This window comes from Stegostoma tigrinum, chromosome 34 (assembly GCF_030684315.1).
Source record: "Stegostoma tigrinum isolate sSteTig4 chromosome 34, sSteTig4.hap1, whole genome shotgun sequence".
Classification (NCBI taxonomy): domain Eukaryota; kingdom Metazoa; phylum Chordata; class Chondrichthyes; order Orectolobiformes; family Stegostomatidae; genus Stegostoma; species Stegostoma tigrinum.
The window spans coordinates 23,085,839-23,108,979 of record NC_081387.1 but is presented as its reverse complement, the minus strand read 5'-3'; the positions used below and the strand labels follow the sequence as shown (position 1 = coordinate 23,108,979).

The 23,141-nt window shown below is 43.5% G+C and overlaps 1 protein-coding gene across 4 annotated transcripts in view; it reads right to left on the bottom strand.

The window, feature by feature from the left end:
- Positions 1-23,141, bottom strand: part of LOC132206206 (butyrophilin subfamily 1 member A1-like) — a 56,029-nt gene that overhangs the window by 7,292 nt on the left and 25,596 nt on the right. For all 4 annotated transcript variants that reach the window (XM_059639477.1, XM_059639480.1, XM_059639479.1 and 1 more), the window contains 6 exons: positions 21,343-21,430; positions 17,879-18,226; positions 9,729-10,007; positions 9,060-9,179; positions 4,986-5,012; positions 738-764 (listed from right to left, as the gene is read on the bottom strand). In XM_059639477.1, coding sequence (XP_059495460.1) covers positions 738-764; positions 4,986-5,012; positions 9,060-9,179; positions 9,729-10,007; positions 17,879-18,226; positions 21,343-21,430 — 889 coding nt within the window. The remainder of the gene's footprint in view (positions 1-737; positions 765-4,985; positions 5,013-9,059; positions 9,180-9,728; positions 10,008-17,878; positions 18,227-21,342; positions 21,431-23,141) is intronic.

Here is a 23,141-nt window from a genome sequence, read left to right as displayed (position 1 = left end):
CCTTGAACTGAACTGTGTGAACAGCAGCAGATCACGCAGAGCTGGGATCCTCCTGCAATTTTCCAGGGTGCAGCTCAGTGCTGACACGGACTGTCCAATGAACAATTTAGACAACTTTTATTATTGGCTGCAACTAATACATTCCCCTCTGTGAAATACTGCCCCCTCACAACATCCCTCACTCTGCAAACCTGCAATGACTGTATGTGGGAGATTTAATGAACTGGGGAACTATCAAGCAGTCAAGGGTCTGATTCTACAGAACCGATCAGCACTGTCCCTCTGAGCACTTCAACCCACACAATAACCAGAAACAACAATGACCCCAAATAACATGAGGTGGTAAGACGGAACCCTCTGCCCCACACCCACTCAGCTCATCATCAGGAACCAAGGCCAATATGTCACAGCGTCTTGACCTCACCATGTCCTGAAGCCTGAATGTATCAGTGAATTCAATCCACAAACACTGTGCAAATAAAACATTCCTGCAGTACCATGGAATTATAAATGTGAATATATGGTTAAATACACATAGCTTCATGAAATCTATTTAGAAATGCACGATATGAAGACAAAATATTGACATATTGGTAACTTCTACGTTCATATGAAATAAAATTTTTCAGCAGAAATGAAAAGCCGAGTTAAATAAGATTTCCAATGAGAAGTATTCTTCAATATCTATTGTCAGTTCAGGTTAGTTTTATTGAATTGTATGTTAGTTCTGTACTTACCACGATTTATTTCCAGTTTGTTGAAACCTGTGTGGAACAAGAATATTGAAAATCACTTTTTTTAGACAGTCGCAGTTGGCGATGATCCTACTATTTCCCTTTAGTCTCATCTCATACAAAAACAGGAACTATAAGCGAAATTCAGCACGTTTGGCATCGTTTGTGTCGAGAGGGACAAAGCGCACCATTCGAGTTTGATATTGCCATTCTATGGAACACACACATTCTGAAGAAGAGTCATCATGAATGTGACATTCATTTTGTTTTCCACTCTCTCCACAGACTTTTCCAGACCTGCTGAGTTCCTCCAGCACTTTCTGTTTTTATTTCAGATCTCCAACATTTACTGTTCTTGCAGCACCGATCAACCATCTGACTGTAAGCACTGTTTACACAGTCACTGGTTCAAGCAGCAGGAAAAGATGCAGAACCAGATGTAGCTTGGGACTTTGAATAAGATACAGAGACATCAACGGATCTTCATCAGCTCAGAAGTTCTCTCCGTTTCCTGCAACAAAACTCATTTCCAGCCTGAAGAGTATTTGTTTATTTTTCCTTCAGCACTTTCTGTAAGTTACGGCTTTAACAAACAAGTCAGGGATCTTTTATAAGTGTGACCTGTACAATCTGGGTCTCCTGCAAACCAGTGAAAGCATCTGGAGAAGGACGATCAAGAGCAGTGTTCAGATAGCACAAGAGTCAGCAGCTCTCTGTGAACATGAACACCCATGTTTTCTTTTTCTGTGTGTTTTTGGAGAGAGAGGAAAGGTATACAAGGCAGTTTATTATGCGATTTGAGCTATTCATGTTTTTTATTCATTCATGGGATGAGGGTGTAGCTGATTTATTGCCCATTGCTAATTGCCCAGCGAGCCGTTAAGAGTCAATACGTTACTGTAGGTCTGACCGGATAAGGAAAGCAGTTTCCTTTAGGATGTTCCCCACTGAAAACCCCACTAGGTTTTTCTGACTATGGATTCATGGACATCATTAGACTCTTAGTTTCAGATTTTTTTTATTGCATTCAAGCCCCACCATCTGCCACCATCCACAGTCTGGTGGGATTCAAACCTGGGTCCCCAGAACATTTCCTGGGTCTCTGGATTAACAGTGCACTAATACTGCCACTAAGCCATCATCTCCCCCATGCCAATGGTTCAGAATGTTTGACCAGCAGCTACAGTCTATTTACTTATGTACAGAAACCTGTTCTGTGCTTTTTATCAATCTTGGTCTGAAAGATTGGTAAACTGGGGAACTTGGCATACTTTTAAACATCTTGAACATTTGTGATGACTCCAGGAATAAAGGGACTTGTTTTCCAGTGCACAATCCCAATGATGCTTTACATCATTGTCCATTTCATTACTGAATCACTTTTGCTTTCCACCCTGTCATGAACCTTTCATTCCTTTCGCACTTCCCCCTTCCCCACTGTCCCTTCCCCTGACCTCAGGCCAGCATTTGCTCAAGACCTGATACGTCTCTTTTTCCCGAAGGTCACTGACCTGAAACATTATCTTGGTTTCTCTCTCCAAACATGCTGCCTAAGCAGTTTAGGTTCTCTTTTTGTTCAAATGCTCTGTTCATTTCAGAATAATTATCCCATTGATGTAAAGACTGACATTGATCGGAAACTGGGACTGGAATATTGGGAAGTGTTGACAGTATTTCTATCTCATGATCGGCCCATGATTATTACATTCCAACTCTGTCCCAGTGACACATCGGGAGCTGAAAACTCTGACAGCCGAACCTATCCATCAAGCTACTTCCACCTGTTTCGTGCATGTTTGAAAGGGGCTCTTTGTGGTCACATGTCCCTTGGACAGACAGTCAGATTCTGATTGTCGTGTGGAGATTCTTCCTGCTTTTCATTGGCTAACTGGGGAGGAAGTGAGATCAAGTAGCATTCTGCTCAGTTGTTACCTTGGACAGAGTAACCAATCAGCAAAACCTCTCTAAACTCATTCTCCAAAGAAACAAAAATCAGAGGTTTTAAAAAAAGAGAAAACATGCAAAGTAAATAAAATGATACAAGAGATTAAAGATTACAGAATAATGATGAAATTAGTTTGTTGTTTTCACTGATCCAGGACATTGCGCTCTTTCATTCTGTATTCTGTCCTCTCACTCGAAGCATATCTTTCAAGAAATAGTAAAGAATAATGACATAAAGATAACAAAAATTTTAATTAAAGAAGCACTGTATCAAACTATCTGCACCAGAAAAGGACCATATCTAATCACGTGATAATCAACAGCTAACAGTGAAAGAGCATTTCATAATATTGGAGAATGATAAACAAAAAAAAACTTGATGGTTCTGCGATACAACATATTTGTATCCAATGTACAAAAATGTTTCAAAACGCAAAAAGACAGGATTGGCCCCATTAAGCCACCCAGTCCCAAAGATGAAGGAGCAACATCTCACTCACTGCACACCCAGTCAGGACTGCTGAGGGATGTTGTTTAACTATAACAGGGTGTGAAGTTCACAGGCATGTGAAATCATCTCGGCCATTGACGGAGATTAATCAGGGAAAAGCAAATCGGATTGTCGAACATTGGGCTGAATCTAACCTTTTTTGGTTAACAATCAGTTTCATCAAGTTTCATGGACTATTTCTCTCCATGTCGTTCACCCCATTAACAACAGACCATGTCACTACGAGCCTCACATTCAGTTCTAGCCCCATCCTACCACCCACCATTTCTGAAGCAACTCGCCACTGCTGGGACATCTCAGAACTGACCTGATCCCTGGCAGCGGTGCCATCTCTGCAAAGCTGTTGTGCAGCCAGACAGGTCTGTCAGCCTGCAGCTGCCCCATACAGTTCCTGCCATCTTCCCCAGATGGAGCAGAGAGGAACCGGACGGTCCCGCTGGACGGGGTGGTGTAGATACCCTCTTCCCCCAGAACCAGCCGAGATGGTCATGATGCCAGTCCCTGCCTGGTCAGAGGGTGGCACATGGGTGAGTACAGTCTCAGCGTCTGGAGGACTGCCAGCACATCAGCGACATTCTCCTCTCCACCACCATGTGATCCACCATCTTCTCTCCATGACCACACACTCACTCTGTCTCTGCTGCTGCACCCACCTCCCACCAAGGCTCATGCTTTACCACACTTACCACGGACTGGAACATCTTCACTCACTCTCCATCACCCACACCAACACCTGACACCACAAACCCTGTTTGTTCTCTGTGCTGCCAACACATTTCCTCAGGACACCTTCACACCTACACCAACAGTAAGAGCACTTTCGTCTCCATTAACAACTACCTCTCTCCCATTCAGGAGGAAAACAGTCCCCACTAGTCAGTAAGTGTCCATATGGCTGGGTGGGGTACTAGCTGATAGTTGATCCCTCACAGCTAATGAGGGGTAATGCTACTGACTGACCATATCCTCTGGCTGAAGGCTACCTCCCTTGGCTTGACTGTGTTCTGCTGACAATCTGACCAGCTTCTTGGCTCCGTGTCTCCACTAAACGGTTAAACAGCAGAACTGTGAGCATTGTATCTCTGGCTGAGGGACAAGGAGTAAATGTTAATGAAAAAGCAGGAATGCTGCTAATATCCAGATAAGCTGAGAGTGAGTGAGGGTTAAAAGAACAAGTAAACATCCCAGCGATGCAGTTTCGCCCAGTCCATGAGCTGGGTGTGTGCCTCTGAGTGGACAGTGTCCAAGCAGCAGTTTTACAATGTTTGGAGATGTGCCATGAGGGTATTTCAAGGCTGGCACATGTTGGATGCCAATGTCCATGGACATGGGTTACATGCGGCATGCCCTGAGAGGTTGGTGTCTAATTTCCAACATTGAGATCCCTTTGGAGTGAGCAGTGAGCTGAAGTCAGCAGGTACATGTTTGGATCTCCATGTCGAGAATTCTCAGTATCCTGCCTGTCTGACAGGTTTGGTGCGATAGAAGGCTGTATATTAATGAGGTGAGGTATGCAGTTAATATGGTCGTTCATTCGCAATATTCCCCTTTCATAGGCAACACACATTGCAGCTTTGTGAGAATCCCACCTCAATGCCAGGCAGTGACATTGAAATGGGTCTCAATGGACACCTCACACAATTCCATCAATTTCTCACCACAGACCACAGCGCTCAGACCCTTATAAAATTCCATCCTCTTTGTTCAGAATTCCTGGATTCCCATGAAGTGAAACTGGAATTTTCTTACTCAGTGTCTGTAAATCAGAATCCTGACATGGTTCTGAAATAACTTACCTTCCAAAGTGAGGAATTCCTGTAGTTCTGAAAGACAAGAACACAGGAACGTGTTAGTGAGTGAGATTCTGCAGCTACCGCCGCACCCGATAGCAGCAACATCGGGACACAAACAGAACACAGTTCAGACTTGTCCAGAAAACCATCAGCTGGGATCAGAACAACATTTTAACATTCTAAATCTCAATCTGAAGATCTGTCAGAATTTACAAATGATGTTTTTCATCTTTCACTAGACGTTCTCATCATGATATAATTTCAACAAAACTGTTCAGTTAAATACATCACTTAATGCACATTGGGGTGAAACATAGGCAGTGATGGGATTATATTTCTGGTACATATTCATGATCTTCAGTTGTTTAGCTGTCCTCTTTATCCATGCTTTATCACTTGGACATATGGATTTTAATCTTTCCAATTCATAAGGCCTTGCTATTTCAACAATATTCATCACTGATTGGATCTCCTCTGGTCAATTGCTTGATCATTGATGCAGCAGTTGAAAATGGTTGGGTCAAGGACACTACCTTCAGGAAATCCTGCAGAAATGTTCTGGAACTGACTGACCTCCACAAACCATGACCATCTTCCTATGCGTCAGGTATGACTCCAATCAGCAGTCAGTTTGCCCATTGATTCCAATTTTGTGACAGCAGCCCGATGCCACACTTGGTCGAATGCAGCCTTGATATCAAGGACTGTCACTCACCTCACAATTGTGGGCTTGGGACGGGTAACGTCTGCTGAAATTAGCACTGATCACAGCACTTTACCGCATCTTTAACTGCTGCTTCAATGCTAGACTGCCAACAGAGCTTCCTGAAACCATTTTATTCATTTTAAATACACCCGGATACGTCTTTTGTAAATATTTCAGGAACAAATTTCTTCCGACCCAAGAATAAAAGCCTTCAATCCCCAAAGGACAATACCATGCTCACAACGAAGCTCACTTTTCCCCAACTTGTAAGGTTTAATTTCTTTTAAAAAATCTTTTGTTTTGCCAGCCACACACTATTATCTGCTTCTCCTTTGAGAATTGTGGGTCTCTGTTAGCCCAGTACTTACTTTGTTGAGCTAAAACAGATGAAGTAGTTTGAAAATTCATGGCCATTCCCATCTCTTCCGACACTGTGGGGCCTGTGCCTATCTCTGGTCAGGGAACATGATGAGGGCATCAGCATTGGCTATTGAGGTCTCAGGACAATGTTCAAAGGCCAAAGCTATTGGTCAAATCACCTTATATTCCCAACAGTGGCTTGTGGTCTGTCACCACATGATGAAATGTCTCCAGTCTCGATATTGGTGGAACATTTTGTTGCCACAAATAACTGCTCTGTCGTCTCTCTTATTCACAAATAGCTCTTCTCTGCGTCCGACAGTATTTTTGCTGCATTTCCCACAGGTCTATCTGCCCCATTATCCATTGTGTGGGATAAAACTGCCCCAACACCATATGAGGATGTCAGTAATATCTTGCTGGTTGAAGCAAACCAGGAAACACAATAATTGAAGCACCTTCTGGACCTGTTTAAAAGCCTCAGTTTGTGGTCCGACCCAGGCCCTGTTGTTTCTTTCGTTATTTTTGTCGTGGCGCTAACATTGTGGAAAGGCTTGGGAGGAATCACCCACAGGACTTAACCATTCCTAGAAAGGTTTTGAGTTCAGAGATATTCCGAGGGGCCAGTGTCTCCCTGATTGTTCTCACCTTGTCCTCCATGGGGGTGCAAACCCTGTGCATCCACCTGATAACCCAAGCAAACCACCTCATTAACCTGGAAGGTGCTTCTCTATTAAGGTCCACTCCTGCTTCCTGGGAACTCCTTCATATTTCTCCCAAAATCAACAAATGCTCTTTTACAAGAGGTTAGTTGATACATTATCCAAGACACAACAATAACTGGCAAGTCTTGCAGTAAGCTCTCCGTGGTTCTTTGGAAGACAGTACAAGTGAGTAAATTGATACAACTCCTTGTGGGTGTTAATAGTCACATATTCCCGTGAGGCTCTGACAGCTCCAGCTGCTGCTCGGCATGAGTCATGTCCAACTCTGAGAATGTCTGACCACCCCCACCCCCCGCCCCAGCTGCGTTCCCATATCGATCTTCCTGTTGGAAACGAGATGCTTATCCAGCCACATCATAGCCACCAGCTTGTGATCCCCACAGATGGGAATGAACTTATCCAGTTACACTCCTGGCACAATGGGTGCTGCCCATTCAGAAAATCACACAGGGTGAATGATGCCAAGGTCTTTTCATTCTCTCCAACTCCATCTCCAACTTCTCCAATAACACACAGAGCACAGGCCTAACTCTGAAAAACCTAGGGATAGCTTCTGGATTGTGTGACCCCCTTCACCCTCTCTGATGCTAAAAGTCTCTGGTTAATTTAATTTGATCTCTTGGAGCTAATCACACCACATTAAACATGGGCCCTGACCAGACACTGGGCTGAGGGCATTGCTGACAGTACCTCACTGGAGCCACTGTTGAGCCTATTCATGTAAATGCCCACCAGCCACTGCTCACCCCCAACCTACACATGTCGTCAGCCTGGTCCCAGTGCTCTTCAACATCAGAAGGTGAGCTCCTTCTTGAAAACACTGCTATGGAGGTTGGCCTCCCCCACACTGGAAACACTCTGCACCCTCAGGGCCTGTCCAAGGCTGTTGGTTTAACCTTCTGTACACTCTGGCTATTCCGGTTCCTGGATCCATTCCCTGCTTTCACCAGCACCTTCACTCCGGACACCACCACTGTTGCTTGCAGTTTCCCATCCGAACTGGTGGGCTGTGCTTCTCAAAGCACTTTGTATCTCCTGCTCGCCCTTCTCCACACTCTCCATGCCTAAACTAATCTCCAGCAACCTTCTAAAATCCATTTACAATTTTTACTAAGCTTCTTTTGGATGATTGCATGGCAATCTCCTATTTAAAGTTGGTCCAAAATCACAATGCTCCATAATCTCCTTGATTCTTACCATGAGGGGCTCTCCCATGAATTAAAGTGGTAATGTTCTAAATTCACATTGGGGGCTTAGGGTGACAGTGTCCTTTGAGTAAGGCCTACAATCTTTGAAAATATTTCGATATCAGGGACTTTCAGGGATGTTAAGTTTCGAATCGGACTGGAATCTGTGCCCAATATGCAGTTAACAAAATCACTTTCTTTCACCTACTGCGCCATTTCATTCACATGGTAAAACAGTCTTAACCTTTCTACATATCGTACCCTATCTATCTTCTGTAGCTGTACTGAACGGCATTAATTTTCCAAAAAGTATCATGTTCTTTGGAGGCTGTACCTATCTGACTTTTCTGACAATTTTGAGTTGCTGTCCCAATTTATTACAACCAATAACATTTATTTACAGAGTACATCGCACAATCCTACATGCCTTGCTCCCCAATTCACTGCTCAGCAAGTTCACACACACACATCCTGCAGATTTCTCACTCCATCCCTGACTGACTCCATCCTCAGAGCGAATTTGTTTGAAGGGGTCAACCACTGATTGAATCACAATTTGAGTTTAGATAGTGGAGGGAATGAAGTTACTGACTGTTCCACTAATATCCTTCAGGAAAGGAAATTGGTCAGACAGGCCCATAATAAAGTGTTTGACTTTGAACTGCCTTCTGAGATGGCCTGGGAAGCCACTCAGTTATATCACACTGTGACAGAAATAAAACACTGTGAATGTACCCATATTACACAGAGTGCAGCGGACCATGAAAACATCTCAACACCACCTTCTCAACTGCAACTAGAGATGGGCAATAAATGCTGGTCTAACCATTTAGTCTCATGTCCCAAAATGAAACTTTAATAAAGGGCTTATTCTGTCTCAGAGATAGTTAACATAACTTTTCTTCCTTTGCAGAGAAGCAGCATGCTAAGCAAGGGATTATCCTGAAAGCTAAAAAAAATTAAAATTTCACATTCATATTACATTCTTTCCATTTCAGAATAATTTTCAGATAATTCAGAAACTGTTACAATTATAATTCATTTCAACCTTAATGTACGTCCACAAATGTCAAGCTTTAAATGTCTATTTTGCTCCTACCTTTAATCTTTTCATCTTCTTTTCTGTGGACTATTACATCAATAGTAATAGCCGCAATCACAAGGCCAAGAAACACCAAGAAACATACAAGCCAAGCATTGACTCTGGGGAAGAACTCATCTAAGATTAAAAAGAACAGAATCAGTATTTGATCTGCAAGACACAAACCTATGAAACAAATATTTGGGATTTTCTTCAAAGTATCATAATTTCATCAACCTTCAGGAATAATCTCAGCTACTGATTCCTTCCCAAGACATACAAGTAAATAATACCATTGCTATTAAGAATTTTTGTTGAAAGAACTTGAGATTCATTTGGATTTCAGGTGCTGTTATGAATAAACATTTGTCTCTCTTAATAACAGTCAGCCAAAAGCACAGTACTTAGTGTCCTTGGTCCTAATCTCTATCCAGTGACCACAGCTGGAATATGAAATGTGGACATTGGGTAAGTACACATCAGGCCCAGCTGAAGCTGTGCTGTGGATAGTCTACTCACTTCTCAATGTTTCAGCTTCAAATATGAAAAGCTGCCTCTTGGTATTGTCCAGAGACAAATCAGTGCTCGTGGATTCACACCCAGTCTGAGTTAGTGTCTTCAGGGGTGGGGAGGGGGGGGGGGGGGGAGAAATATCGCCCATCAAATGATTACCAAACACACACCTACCTGATATCTGGAGATGGGCCTCTCGTCTTTTGCTCAATAACTGGTTTTCTATGAAACATGAAAACTTGTTCACAGAATCACTTTGGACATTAATACGACTCTGGACAGTGATGAGGCCTGTGGGGTCCTGAATGAATTCTGTTTCAGACTGTACTGTCGCATCTCCTTTCCCATCTACCCACTGTATCAGTGGCTCAGGATACCATCCGTCTGATCGACACACAACACAAAGTCCTTTGTTGTTCTCCTCCACATCAACCCAAGGCCGCTGTCCAAACTCTGCAATTAGCATAAAGTCACTTATTCAAACTTATATTCATTTTAAATTATTAAATGTTTAATTTCAACAGTACGTAGTCATTTCAGTCCAGTGTGGCGGGGTGAGGGGCAGAGGGTGGGCAGTAGGTCACCATGTGGAGTGATTGCGGAAGAGGTAGAGGTTAAGTCATCAGTCTCATTGGAAGAGCAGGCAGGATCAGGTTAATGAACACAGCGGGACTGGTGATCTTAATAGTATTAATGTTAATGCAAGCAGTTTAACAGGTAAGGCAGATGAGTTTACAGCCTAGATTTCTACACAGAACAACAATGTCCTAACACTCATGAAACTCAGTTGTATAATGGGCAGTTCTGGTTGTCCTACGTTAGGAAGGATGTGTTTTTGAACAGGATGCAAAAAATGTTTTCCAGCATTTTGCTTGGATTGGTGTGTATTAGCAATAAACAGACGTTGGACAAACTTGGAATATTTTCAGTAGAGCATCAGAACTGACGGGAGACCTGATAGAAGTAGATAAACTATGAGAGGCATGGATAAAGTGGGTAGTTGGAGTCATTTTCCCAGGTTGGAAATGTCAAATGCTAGGGGACATAGCTTCAGGGTGAAGGGGGAAAGTTTAAAGGAGATGTGTGAGGCATATTTGTTACAAAGAGGGTGGGAGGTTACTGTGCTGCCAGGGGAGGTGATAGAAGCAGATGCTTAGACAAAATAGCAACTTTTTGGAGGGGTTCAGACAGACACATGGACAAGCAGGGAGTAGAGGGAAATGGACCACGTGCAGGCAGATACGATTAGTTTAGAGTGGCATTATGGTCAGCACAGACATAGTGGGCCGAAGGGTCTGTTCCTGCACTGTACTGTTCTGTGCATTAATATAGAACTATCCTTGCCTTGCCTGTGTGAATAATTTAACTGTTGGTGATAATGTTAAAATGGCCAATGTCAACACCACCAGGCCTGTCCCCTGTTTCTCAGCCAGAAGGATAACAATGAATCTGAATCAGATCCTTTATCCTATTCTCAATCTTTCTCGACTCCTTCATCTCAACTTCACTGAATCCCTTCATCAACATCTGCCGCTGTGATGTTATTGTTTTCAGTTCCATTTCTGATAATATCAAACACATCCAGAAACACAGCCCAAAGGGTGTGTAGTGGAATCGCCTCCGATAGGCAGAGGATGTGCCATTCAGCTACAATCCATGATCACACAGCCAAACGCCAAAAACATCATCCCCCAGTATTGCTAAGCTCTTTCCGGAAACTCTCCTCACCACTGACCATCTTTCGACAGCTTCCTCTTGTATTTTTCCACAACCCGTCTCTAATTCCTCCTAGGATACACAGATAGCACTGTTCTGCTGGATGGATTATTATGTATCAAGAGATTCCCTGCTCCCAGAGCTGGGGTTTACTGAGAGATTCTCTAATCCCGGAGCTGGGATTTACTGAGAGAGTCCCTGTTCCTGGAGCTGAGGTTTACTGAGAGATTCCCTAATCCTGGAGCTGGGTTTATTGAGAGATTCCCGGCTCCCGGCGCTGGGGTTTACTGAGAGATTCCCTAATCCCAGAGCTGGGTTTACTGAGAAATACCCTCATCCCAGAGCTGGGGTTTACTGAAGGATTCCCTGATCCTGCAGCTGGGATTTACTGAGGGATTCCCTGCTCCCGGAGATGGGCTTTACTGAGGGATTCCCTGCTCCTGGAGCTGGGCTTTACTGAGAGATGACTGATGCACACAGAGATTCCCTGCTGTCAGCCTCTAGGAGCCCTTGTATCTATATTCCTTTTCTCTTGCGACTTGTGCAAAACAGACGCAGTGTTTTAGGCAGGTCTTGGAGAAGTGGCCAATATACAGGCTGCAGTCCTTTGGTTGATGGCCTTCTGACCTGCAGAACGTCCATGTGATGCAGTAGTTAGCTGCACCATGACTGGATTTATCACAGACACAACAATGTTTCAGCTGCCCAGTATAGGTATGGCAACCCCAGCGAGCCCAGCTTCCCCAAACAGCAATACAGCAGGGACAGCGAAGGGTTGCTTCCTTATCAAGCAGTTTGGTCAGCACGGTGGCACAATAGTCAACACTGCTAGCTTACAGTGCCAGAGACCTAAGTTCAATTCCATCCTCAGGTGACTGTGTATGGAGTTTACACATTCTCCCTATGTCTGCAAGGGTTTCCTCCAGGTGTTCTGTGCAGGATAGGTGCTTTAGCCATGGGAAATGCAGGGTTACAGGGATGGAGTGGACTCAAGGGACTGAATGGACTCCTTCCGCAATAAATTTCAACAATGAATCTTCAATATCACCTTGTCGCATTATTTACTGGTTCAAATCCTGAAGCAGTGCTTGTTCTCCTTCTTGTTCTCCATGATATCAATGTACTTGGTGAGGATCGTAAGTCTGAAGCCCACTTTCTGATGTACTGTCCTTGATATTTTGACTGTTTTATTAATTAAGAACTAACTCAGTGTACAAATATGCACTGAACCTATCTACATGACATTCCGAGGAAGATAATTCCACAGACTAATGACACTCTGTGGTGCCCCCCAGTTCTAATCCCACTCATAAAGAGAAAACAGAGTTTCAGGACCAACCCTGTTGTCCCCACAAGATCTTTTAATTTAATAGGATCACCTACCGCTCGTTCAAACTCTGACAGGTCCAACTTGTCCACCCTTTCCTCAGAAGATAATCTCTTCTCTGAGCTGCATCTAACTCAATTAGGAAAGGTTTGGTGATCATTATCAGAGTGAGAAAGTTCCAACTGATGTAAATTTGTGACAGTAACTGACCACAAGCCCCTGCATGGTCTACCTAAGTAGGACCAGACTGAGTTGCCAATAGCTTCTGGTCAAATTCAGCAGTGGGCCGAAGTGTATACATTACGCAGATGTGGTCTCACAACTGAAATAACTCAGTCACCAGTCACCCTTCATTTACACATGCATAGTATTTGGCACTTCCTCAGTGTCGGCTCCCAGAGTGAGCAGAACCTCTGACACTCCAGTTTCGATCTGTCAATGAGGGATCCTGATTGGGCCAGATTAACAGCTCCACTCAGGGAACTCATTCTGTGAGGTTCAGAGATAGTAGGAACTGCAGATGCTGCAGAATCTGAGATAACAAGGTGTAGGGCTGGATGAACACAGCAGGCCAAGCAGCATCAGAGGAGCAGGAAGGCTGACGTTTCGGGCCTGGAGGGGTCTAGGCCCAAAGTGTCAGCCTTTCTATGAGGGTCACCTGGCTGACCTTGTTACAATCACTCTATCCCTCCCCCTCTAAGTCCAGGGATGTAGACCTGTTCTCTTTCTTGTAGCTTCTCCTGGGGCATTTTTCCTCCAGGTCTGCTTCCCCGGACTCTGCCTCGGACGCAGGTAGTGCGTGACAGAAAACAGCCCACCTCTGGTGCCCGGAACATCTCAGAAGAAATTCATTCTGTTCTTCAGGCAATAACGGCATTGAGGCTTCAATACCCAGCATGTCCATCTCAGGCTCTGGGAAAAATCAGATTTAACCTGATGTGGTGTTTTCTTCGCATTAGCAACTTAACCAGAGCTACCCCTGCAGTTGCATAAGGGGCAGTCCTATCATCAAATAGGAACCACAACAGTTTGGTCTCGAATGATACTGTAGGTTGCTTCTTTGAGCTGCCCTTCAAAGTTTGGGCTTCTCTTTCTGACAGACCATGGACAATGGATGGTATGGAGTGAAATGTCATTTGCCTTTCAGAAATACCTGAATTCCAAGCTGGTAAATGATGGCCCTTTGTCTGTGACCAACACTTCTGGGAGTCTATGCACTGCAAAAGATGCTTACAGCTTCTCTACCTCTATCTGTTATCCCACGTTTGACAAATGAACTCTCTGCACGTCAACCACTTTGAATAGGCATCCACAATGACAAGGAGCATGGGGCCCATGAAACGAGCAGCATAATCAATGTGTAACCAAAGTCAGCATTTACCCAGCCATTCCCAAAAACATGGGGAAGCTGCTGGTGGTAACTTCTGTCCTTGTTAGCACTGAGGGCATTGTCCCAGGAATGCGGCTTTGTCTGCATCCAATCCTGGCCACCAATCATAACTTCTTGCCAACCATCTTGTTTTTTGAAACCCCTTGATGACCCTCGTGGAGGTCAGCCAGTATCTGGGGGTGACCTTTACTCGGGACAATCACTCTGGCTCCTCATAAAAATGCACCGCCTTCTATGGTGATTTGGTCTTGCCAGGTACAGAAAGGTTTCGATTCTGGTTGTGATGGCCCTTTCGTTTCCCCCATCACTACTGGCTGGTTCTAGTTTCGCCCAGACAGAATCCTTTTGCATCCATAATGTCACGTTGTCAGTGTTGGCCAGAAAGGTGCCCAGGAAGTTCAAAACCAGTATGGACTCTTCCAGTAACAGCACCACTGGTGGTGTATTTGCCAGTAGGAGACAGCTCACAGTATCCAGATTTGCCACTTGGCCTCTTGGACAGTGTTGCAATTTGAAATAGTATGCACTGAGAAAAGGGCCCACTGCTGAATTTGACCAGAAGCTATTGGCGACTCAGTCTGGTCCTACTTAGGTGGACTGCGCAGGGGTTTGTGGTCCGTTCCTGTCACAAATTTACATCAGTTGGAACTTTCTCACTCTGATAATGATCACCAAACCTCCTCTTCTCTATCTGGACATAATTGCATTCGGCATCTGCCAAGGTCCAGGAAGCAGGCACTATCCATCAGGCCACTGGTGGGCCCACACGACCCCAGTGCTGTGTATGAAGGCATTCCATGTCAATACAAGATCTCGCTTGGGATTGTAGTGAGCCAAAATCTTCACTGCTTCTTCACTTCCCTAAAGGCTACAGCTTGTCTGTGCAACCATTCCCTCAGGTGATCCTTCTACAAGAGCTGACGTAAGGGTGACAAGATGGAGGCCAGGTTATGTCTGAACTTCCCGTAATAATTCACCAACCCAAGGAAAGACCAAAGCTCCGACATACACTGGGAGTTGGGGCACCTTTGATCGCCCTTGCTTTATCTTCCAACCGGATATAACCCAGTCTTGTCGACCCTGTCTCCCAAGTAGATCACTTGGGCGCATCTGCAACACAGATTTTTCCCCTCTCTGATGTACGCCTGCCCTGGAGAAACATCTGAGAACCATGTCCAAGTTCTCCAAGTGTTCTTTACTGCTCTTCCTGGTTATTAACACATCATCCAGATAAATAGCAACGTGGAGTAGACTTTGTAAAATGTTCTCTGTTTTCCACTGAAATATGACACAGGCTGATGGTACCTCAAACGGCAGCGTCGTATATTGGTACCAACCTTATGTAGCTGACTTCTGCGAATCCTCATCTAACCTGAATTGCAGGTACATATGGCTCAAGTCCAGCTATGTGAAGTACCACCACCCCAGCAGCTCTACATGTAAGTCCCCGACATGACGGGCTGGGTATTTATCCAGCTGCGAGGAGTGATTTACCATTTATGGCAGCACGGTGTCTCAGTGGTTAGCACTGCAGCCTCACAACGCCAGGGACCCGGGTTCGATTCCAGCCTCGGGTAACTGTCTGTGTGGACTTTGCACATTCTCCCCGTGTCTATGTGGGTTTCCTCCCACAGTCCAAAGATGTGCAGGCTAGGTGGATCGGCCATGCTAAATTGCCCGTCGTGTTCAGGGGTGTGTGGGTTAGAGGGGGATGGGTCTGGGTAGGATGCTGCAAGGGGCAGTATGGATTTATTGAGCCGAAGGGCCTGTTTCCACACTGTAGGAAATCTAATTTGTTTGAAATCCTCACAAAAGCGAACTGACCCATTGGTGCCTCACAGTCAATGCAACCTCTGTTGCCCATTCCACTAACTGTACTGGTTTAGTGATACCTTCACTTTCCAGCCTACAGATTTCTGCCTCTACATGTAAGGCATATGGCACTGGGAGAGCCTTGCAGAATCAAGGAATTACTTCCTGGTCAACATGCAAGGGTGGCCTTGGCTCCTCTGACAGTCCCCAGACCTCCCTGAAAAATTTCCAGTATTTAATTCAGATTTCACTTCACAGCCATTTGCTAATCAAAACATGTTGCACTTTTCAAGGTCAATCTTTCTCAACCAATTTCTCCCCATCGAGCCAGTACCTTTTACTGCAATCAGTAGTAACTAACTGAACCGGATGCTTATCGAAAGAGACCAGAACCGAAGGGGCAAGCTTAATCCGTGAAGGTTCCCCAGTATAGGTTCTCAGTCAAGCTGAGGCCTTACACCAAGTGAAGGGTTAAAGTCTGGAGTGAATTTTATCGAAGTTTGGTTCTGTAATCATTGATACAGCCACACTGATATAACCGAACTGCTATGGACCTCCATGAGAACTGGGTGACCATTTCACCAGACGTTTATTTTGATTGGTTCGGAATTGGATGTTGCAAAGCAATTTAACTGTTCCAAACTAGATGCAGGTGGACTTTTCAGGGTCTGCACTCTCCATAAACTCTCTCACTCAATTTAGGCCTCGTGGGTCTCTTTTGGTGTCTTGTGTCTGTATACCAGGCAGCAGCTACAATGGCTTGCCAGCCTGGATCCTGAACGGGATTTTAACTGCTTGGCCAAGGCCCACTTTTGTTTTGGATTTTGCTGTGGTCTGACCGACAGTCCCTCTGTCAGCTCCCTGAACTGAGTGAGGCTGTGCAATTGTCTTCACTCAAGTGCTGTTCCCCAAAGTCAGACAGCCTGGTGAGAGGGTCCACTTCCATCAGAACATCCTGTAACTCAAAAGCTCCACTTGTCACACTTTCAAATGATCAAGCCAGTTGTAGTTCCTGTTTGAAGTCTAGTTGGGCTTCAGCTAGTCAGCACCTTTGCATGGTTACATCATTAATCCCACATATCAAACAGCCTCTCGGGACATCATTAACAGCTAAACCAAAATCATATGTCTCTGCCAGTCTCACCTTAATCTCATCAAAAATCCCATCACGGTTTCTCCTAGTCTCAAACTGTCAAATAACACCAATAGTGTCTCAGAGTTACAGGAGACATGGGGTCATAATATTCCTTAAATAAATCTATCAACTCTTGAGAAATTTTAGTGTCTGAAGCCTCAGGGAAAGATAGGCTCCTAATAACTGAAAAAGCTGCAGGTCTACAAACTGTCAGAAGAATTACTCACTGCTTTTCACCTGTCACAGTATCATTTACCAAGAAATAAAAACTGCTGATTTTGCACATGCTGGGTTCAGTCTTCAACAGCAGGATCAAACAGGTTCAGCTTCCCAAATAGCACATGATGCCAAAAATGTTTAGCCCAACTCAAAGATGACTACTGCGAGCAAATCTATTCAGGGACATGTTTTACTCTCGTTCCTGCTGGTATAACTCCAGAGAGGCTGGTACCCTGTCACCAAGTCTCTCTCTATTGCACAGTATGTGCCACTGATCTAGTTACCTCAGAGGTGGCTCCCAGAATGAACAGAACCTCTGGCACTCCTGTTTTTATCTGTCAGTTAGAGCTCCCTGATTGGACCAGATTAACAGTCCCAATCTGGGCACTCACAAACTGCCTGACTTCATTACAATCACAACAACAACGTTGTACAATTACAGAAATCACCTCTACTTTTATAGTTCATTTTCCTTCGCAAGGAATAACATTGCATTTGGCTTCCTAATCATATATTTTATATGCATTCCATCATTTTCAGCTTGAGCTGTAGCTAGTGGTTTGAATTATTTACTGACATCTCGAATATTCCAGAAAATGATTTGTTGTTTTCATTTTCCAATGGAATGCAGTTGATTATTTCCCATTCATGGTTTAAAAATGTTATATTCTGAATATTACATTATACTCAGTGATCATTTGCACTTTACAATGAGAAAGACCAACCTGCAACTTTCAGAGCTATCACTGCTTGATCATGGTGTGTTTTGGACTTAATGAAACATGTGTAAATCCCTTCGTCTGACACTTCTATCTTCTTCAGTTTCAGAGAGGCATTTCCACGAGGAAGCTCATCTTTAAACAGTTCCGTCCTCCCTTGATAACCTTTATCTTGTACATCAGGTCGGTCCTGCCCACCGGTATATAAATGAACTTGTGAAGCTGAATTTGATATAAACCATCGAACCTCCAGAGTATCCAGAGATATATCTGGGACTACTTGGCAATCCAGTACAACATCTTCACCCACAGAGACTGTGATGGGATAGTCTGGTACAAACACATGGAATATCTCTGGCAAAATACAAAATAGCAAAGTCAGAATTCTCGCCAGATGAACAGATTTAATCTCCAGGAAGATATTTTAAAGGACACACAAAAAAATGCTTTTTTATCTTACTAATTCCACCAAAAAAAACTACTTGTTTGAAAAATACAAAAAAGAGACAAAGATTTTAAAAAGAAACTTTAACTGTGCCCTTGTTTACACACGGAATAGTTCATTAAACAGTTTCCAGAAACAGATTGGGTGACAAAAGGGAAATTCTGACCAGGAACCTGAGATGGATGGAGTGAAAAAATGGTGGGATGTTAATTAAATTCTCCATCAAAGGTTATCGAGGGTTTTTGGGAAAAAAAGTTAAGGATTATTCGTCTTCTAAATTTCAATGGCAAATTTATGAATCACAAGAAGAAATGAATCATAGTGTACAGTGATGGGCCACATTCTCCACAAGCCCAACTCAAGACCCCCTTAATATATTCTACTCTGGCTCCACCATGGTAAGTGATCACCAGGAGGGCAGAAGCAGGAAATGCAGCTCCCTGAACAATGAAGCAGTGTTCTTACTTCACGACGGCAAATTACAGTGGATGCTGGAAATCTGAATTCTGCAGTTCATCCTTTTATTGCTGAGCAACCAAGCTCTCCATATACACTTCAGGTTTGTTCATGGTTTTAAACAAAAGCAGCATGTGCTTATTGTTGCGAAGCTGGGCAGAGCACTTGTGGATTGGGAGGCAGCAAGTTAGAATTTCGTGTTTGTAAAATGCTACGGGGCGGGGGGGAGCATTGTGTGGTCCCTGTAAAAAATGATGTGCATTTTCTTTGAAAAATGGATGTCTGTGAGTGGCAGCTTGAAAGTTTGCAAGTATACAGAGAGCGCCTGAATTGAATTATCTGTACTGAAAGGCCATACAGGCAGCAGACCAAACAGCAGTTTTGTTACTAAAGCAACACATTTTTGAATTTAGCCAATCAATAACGAGGCACTTATGTACCAGAAACAATTAAATTTAAATCTGACGGCTTTGACAACATAGGACGAATCCAATTGTAAAAAACTGATATGTTTTCAAGGGTACAAAACAAGGACTGCCATCTGCCAGAGTTAACAGTCCTCAGCTCTCAAGAGAGACTTGTTGGCTCTCACAGTTTTCTCTATGTCTTAGAGAAAGCACTAACTAAAAATAAAGGTACCAAAGGCACAACTAGTTAATACTCACCACTAAAGAATCATCGGAAAAGGCACACAACATTCCAGAAAACACGTAACCTCGCTGTAATTTCAAGGGGCTAAATTCCATTTTTATTTTCTATGAGCGGGATTTGTTTTATGAGAACATCAGGTCAATAGAATCTTGTTCGTCAGGAATAGTTACTAGTTAGAAGGCGTTTATTCCGTTTGTTAATAGTTTAGTTCATCTGTTCACTGGTAAGAGTTAGATAAATAAATTGTTACTTGTTGATTGTAAAGTGAGTGTTAGGGATTTATTTAATTTAACCACTAGAAGCTGCTGAAAGACAGGTGACACCACTTTTCACACTGCTTTGACAGATGATGAGGCGGGGTACTCCTGTTGTGTATTTCGTTTTTAGTTCTCGGGGGAGGAGGGATCAACCTCCACCTCATAACATTACATCCTGCAAGAATGTCCCACGGACTTTCACACGAATGTTCGAGATGTAACTTGGACACTGACCCATATGTGACAGATTAGGGCAGGTGGCCAAGAGAATGGTCTTGGGTAACACACAGATTAGGACCTGGGTGCCTGAAGGTACAGCCACCAATATGGCGCGATTCATTTTGGGGATATCAAACACAGCAGAACCAGATTAGTGCAGATCTCCCAGAAAGTTGTGGGCACGACTCCCCCCATTAACTGGCACAGTAACCCGAAGTGTCCAAACAGCAAAAATTGGTCCCTTTAACTTTATAACTATGCATGACTACACAATTTAAAAAATTGCTCTACACCTGAAAACAAATTAGGAGGAACATTAGTTGTGAAGTTGGAGGGGATTACAGACACAGGGAGGATTTAAAGCATTTGAAACAAGGATGACAATTTGAAATTAAGGTATTGTTGAGTCCGGAACGAATGTACAAAATCAATGGAACGCTGGCTTTTTATGACATTTGAATTCCACTTTTATAATTTAGCACACAATATGAGCTGAAACTTCAATGAGTTCTGAGAGAGTGTTATATCGTTGGAAGTGACATCTTTTTCTTCAGACATTGAATCCACAGTGTAGTGTGTCTGTTCCAGTGGGAGTGAGAGATCCCATGAAACTATTTAAAAATGTTTAAAAAGATCTCCCAATGCTGCAGCAACACTCCTCACTCAATAAATGCTATGAACAGATTATTTGCTTATTTAAATCATGGTGAGTTTTGTATGAAATTGTCTGTACAATTAACTTTTGTTGTTAAATTTGCTTTTTCTGGAGGAGAAAACTTACCAGAATGTAGATGTGACAGTGAGCCACATGAAACAAGATTCGGGCAGAAACCCAAAAGCCTGGTCAAGGAAGCAAGTTTTGAGAAACATCTGAATGGAATAAAGAGGGAAGGAAATTTTCAAGCTGGATGATGCTGATACAGCCTTTGTTGTGTTCATGGGATTAAAAAAAGAGGACAGAAATAGGGAATTCGGAGCACAAGAAAAGGCAGGTGTAATTTTTCTTCAGCTTTTTCACCCCCTGAGCTGCAGAAACAATGAGAAGAAAGAAAACCCACAACTGATAGAAATCTGAAACGAGAAAATACTAGAAAGACACAGCAGAGGCTCGGTATCTAATCAGAGAAAGGATACAATCATGTTTAGTGTAGGCACACCGTCATCCATGGCCTTCCCTGGGAACTTACTCTCCATCAAGTTGTGCAATTAGATGCTGCTGAATGCAATTGGAGCAGATTGTATGACACCATTAAATGAGATTTTTGAGAAAGAACAGACTGAAGAATACACAGGGTGAGGGATCTGTCAGTTTCCCCATGAAAAGTACCCTAATTTAACGCTTTACTAATTGTGAATAACTTCATGTTAAATTAGCTAATCTGGTAAAGAGATGCTGCTCCTGAAGTGTCAGTAATAATTTGCAGTTCAATTCTTTTGCTTACCTGACAGCACAGTGTGAAAACCAAGGAGCAGCACAATACTCAAATGTCTTCCTTGCATCATGGGCAAGAAGTGATTGAAGGATCTCATCTGAAACAAAAAATTCTCAAGATATTTCTTAAAAGAGCAATGTCAACTACAGGATTGAGACACTGACATAATGAGCCAGATTGTCTGATGATGATATTATACATATCGCTGCCAACAAGGTATGCAGACCATAGGCCAAGTGCTGCGATTAGAAGATTTGGGTGATATGCACAGGCTTGATGGGCTGAAGTGCCTTTTTCTGTGCTAAAGGCCTCCATCATTCTATGTCAGCAACGATCAGCATATTCTTACTTTTCCATGTTTTTCCTAATGGGTTTTCTTTCTCTGCTGCATTAACAAATGCTCAGCTCGGGGATTCAGGAGATAACTGACAGTGGGGAGCAGCAGAGATGGACGACCCCTTTTCCAACATCAGATCCTGTTGTCAGGTCAGATTGTAAAGGTCCTGTATTTCATCAGGAACACTGGGTGGGTCCATCGCTGCTGTGATAGACCAGGCCAGACGCCCTCAAAATATTTTGAGAAGGTAGTCTACACCCTAACTTTTTCTTATTTTAAAGTTGGATGCAAACTGGGTTGTAGGATAGTGTTTGAGAGAGAATAATGGTGAGTGAGTAGGGTGCAAGAGGGTAATTGGAGAGTCATACAGCACAGAAATAGACTCTTTGGTCCAACCAGTCTACGCTGACCATAGTCCCAACCTAAACTTGTCTGCGCCATGCCCACATCCCTCCAAATTTTTCCTCTTCATGTACTTCCAAATGTCTTTTAAACGTTGTAACTGGGCCCACATCCACCACTTCCTCTGGCAGTTTGCATGATTCTATAAACCTCAATAAGGTACCCCTCAACCTCCCATGCTCCAGTGAAAAAAATCCCAGTCTTTCTAGTCTAACTTAAAATCTCAAACCCTCCATTCCCAGCAACATCCTGGTAAATCTTTTCTGAACCCTCCTCAGTTAATAACATCCTTCCCATTACCAGAACTGCACACATTACTCCAGAAGAGGTGTCATCAATGTCCTGTACAACCTCAACTACACGTCCCAACTCCTCTTCCAATTACGTACCTTACAGCCTTCTGGGCTCAACACAACAGTTCACCAACTTCAGGCAACAAACCCATTCTCCATTTTGATTCCTTGTTTTGCTAAGTTCATGATTGGGAAGTTGGAGTGTCGGGGGTGTAGATAGGTCAAGGGGTATTCTGTTGCTTTGAACAATGAGGTATTGGGTTAAACTGTTAACTAAACAGTTACACTGGAAGTTGAACAATACGACAATTGTCAGATATGTATCTGAATATGTGGTGTGTATCTCAACCAAGTTTCTGACACTGAGATCATTGGAGGGTTCCAGGCAGCACAAATCAGCTCATCAGACACTGACACTTCCTGGACAAATACACAGCATGTGTCAAACTTCCAACAGACACAGCATTGTATATTTATTCATTCCCATTCCCAGTAGTGGAAATATATGGCCCATTCTTTCCATTCCGTTACAGATTCAATGAGTTAAATTTTCAGCCTGGGTTCAGGAAGAGTAATTCAGGATATTTGTGTTAATGGGAACTGCAGATGCTGGAGAATCCAAGATAATAAAGTGTGAAGCTCGATGAACACAGCAGGCCAAGCAACATCTCAGGAGCACAAAAGCTGACGTTTCGGGCCTAGACCCTTCACCACAGCTCTCTCATGAAGGGTCTAGGTCCGAAACGTCAGCTTTTGTGATCCTGAGATGCTGCTTA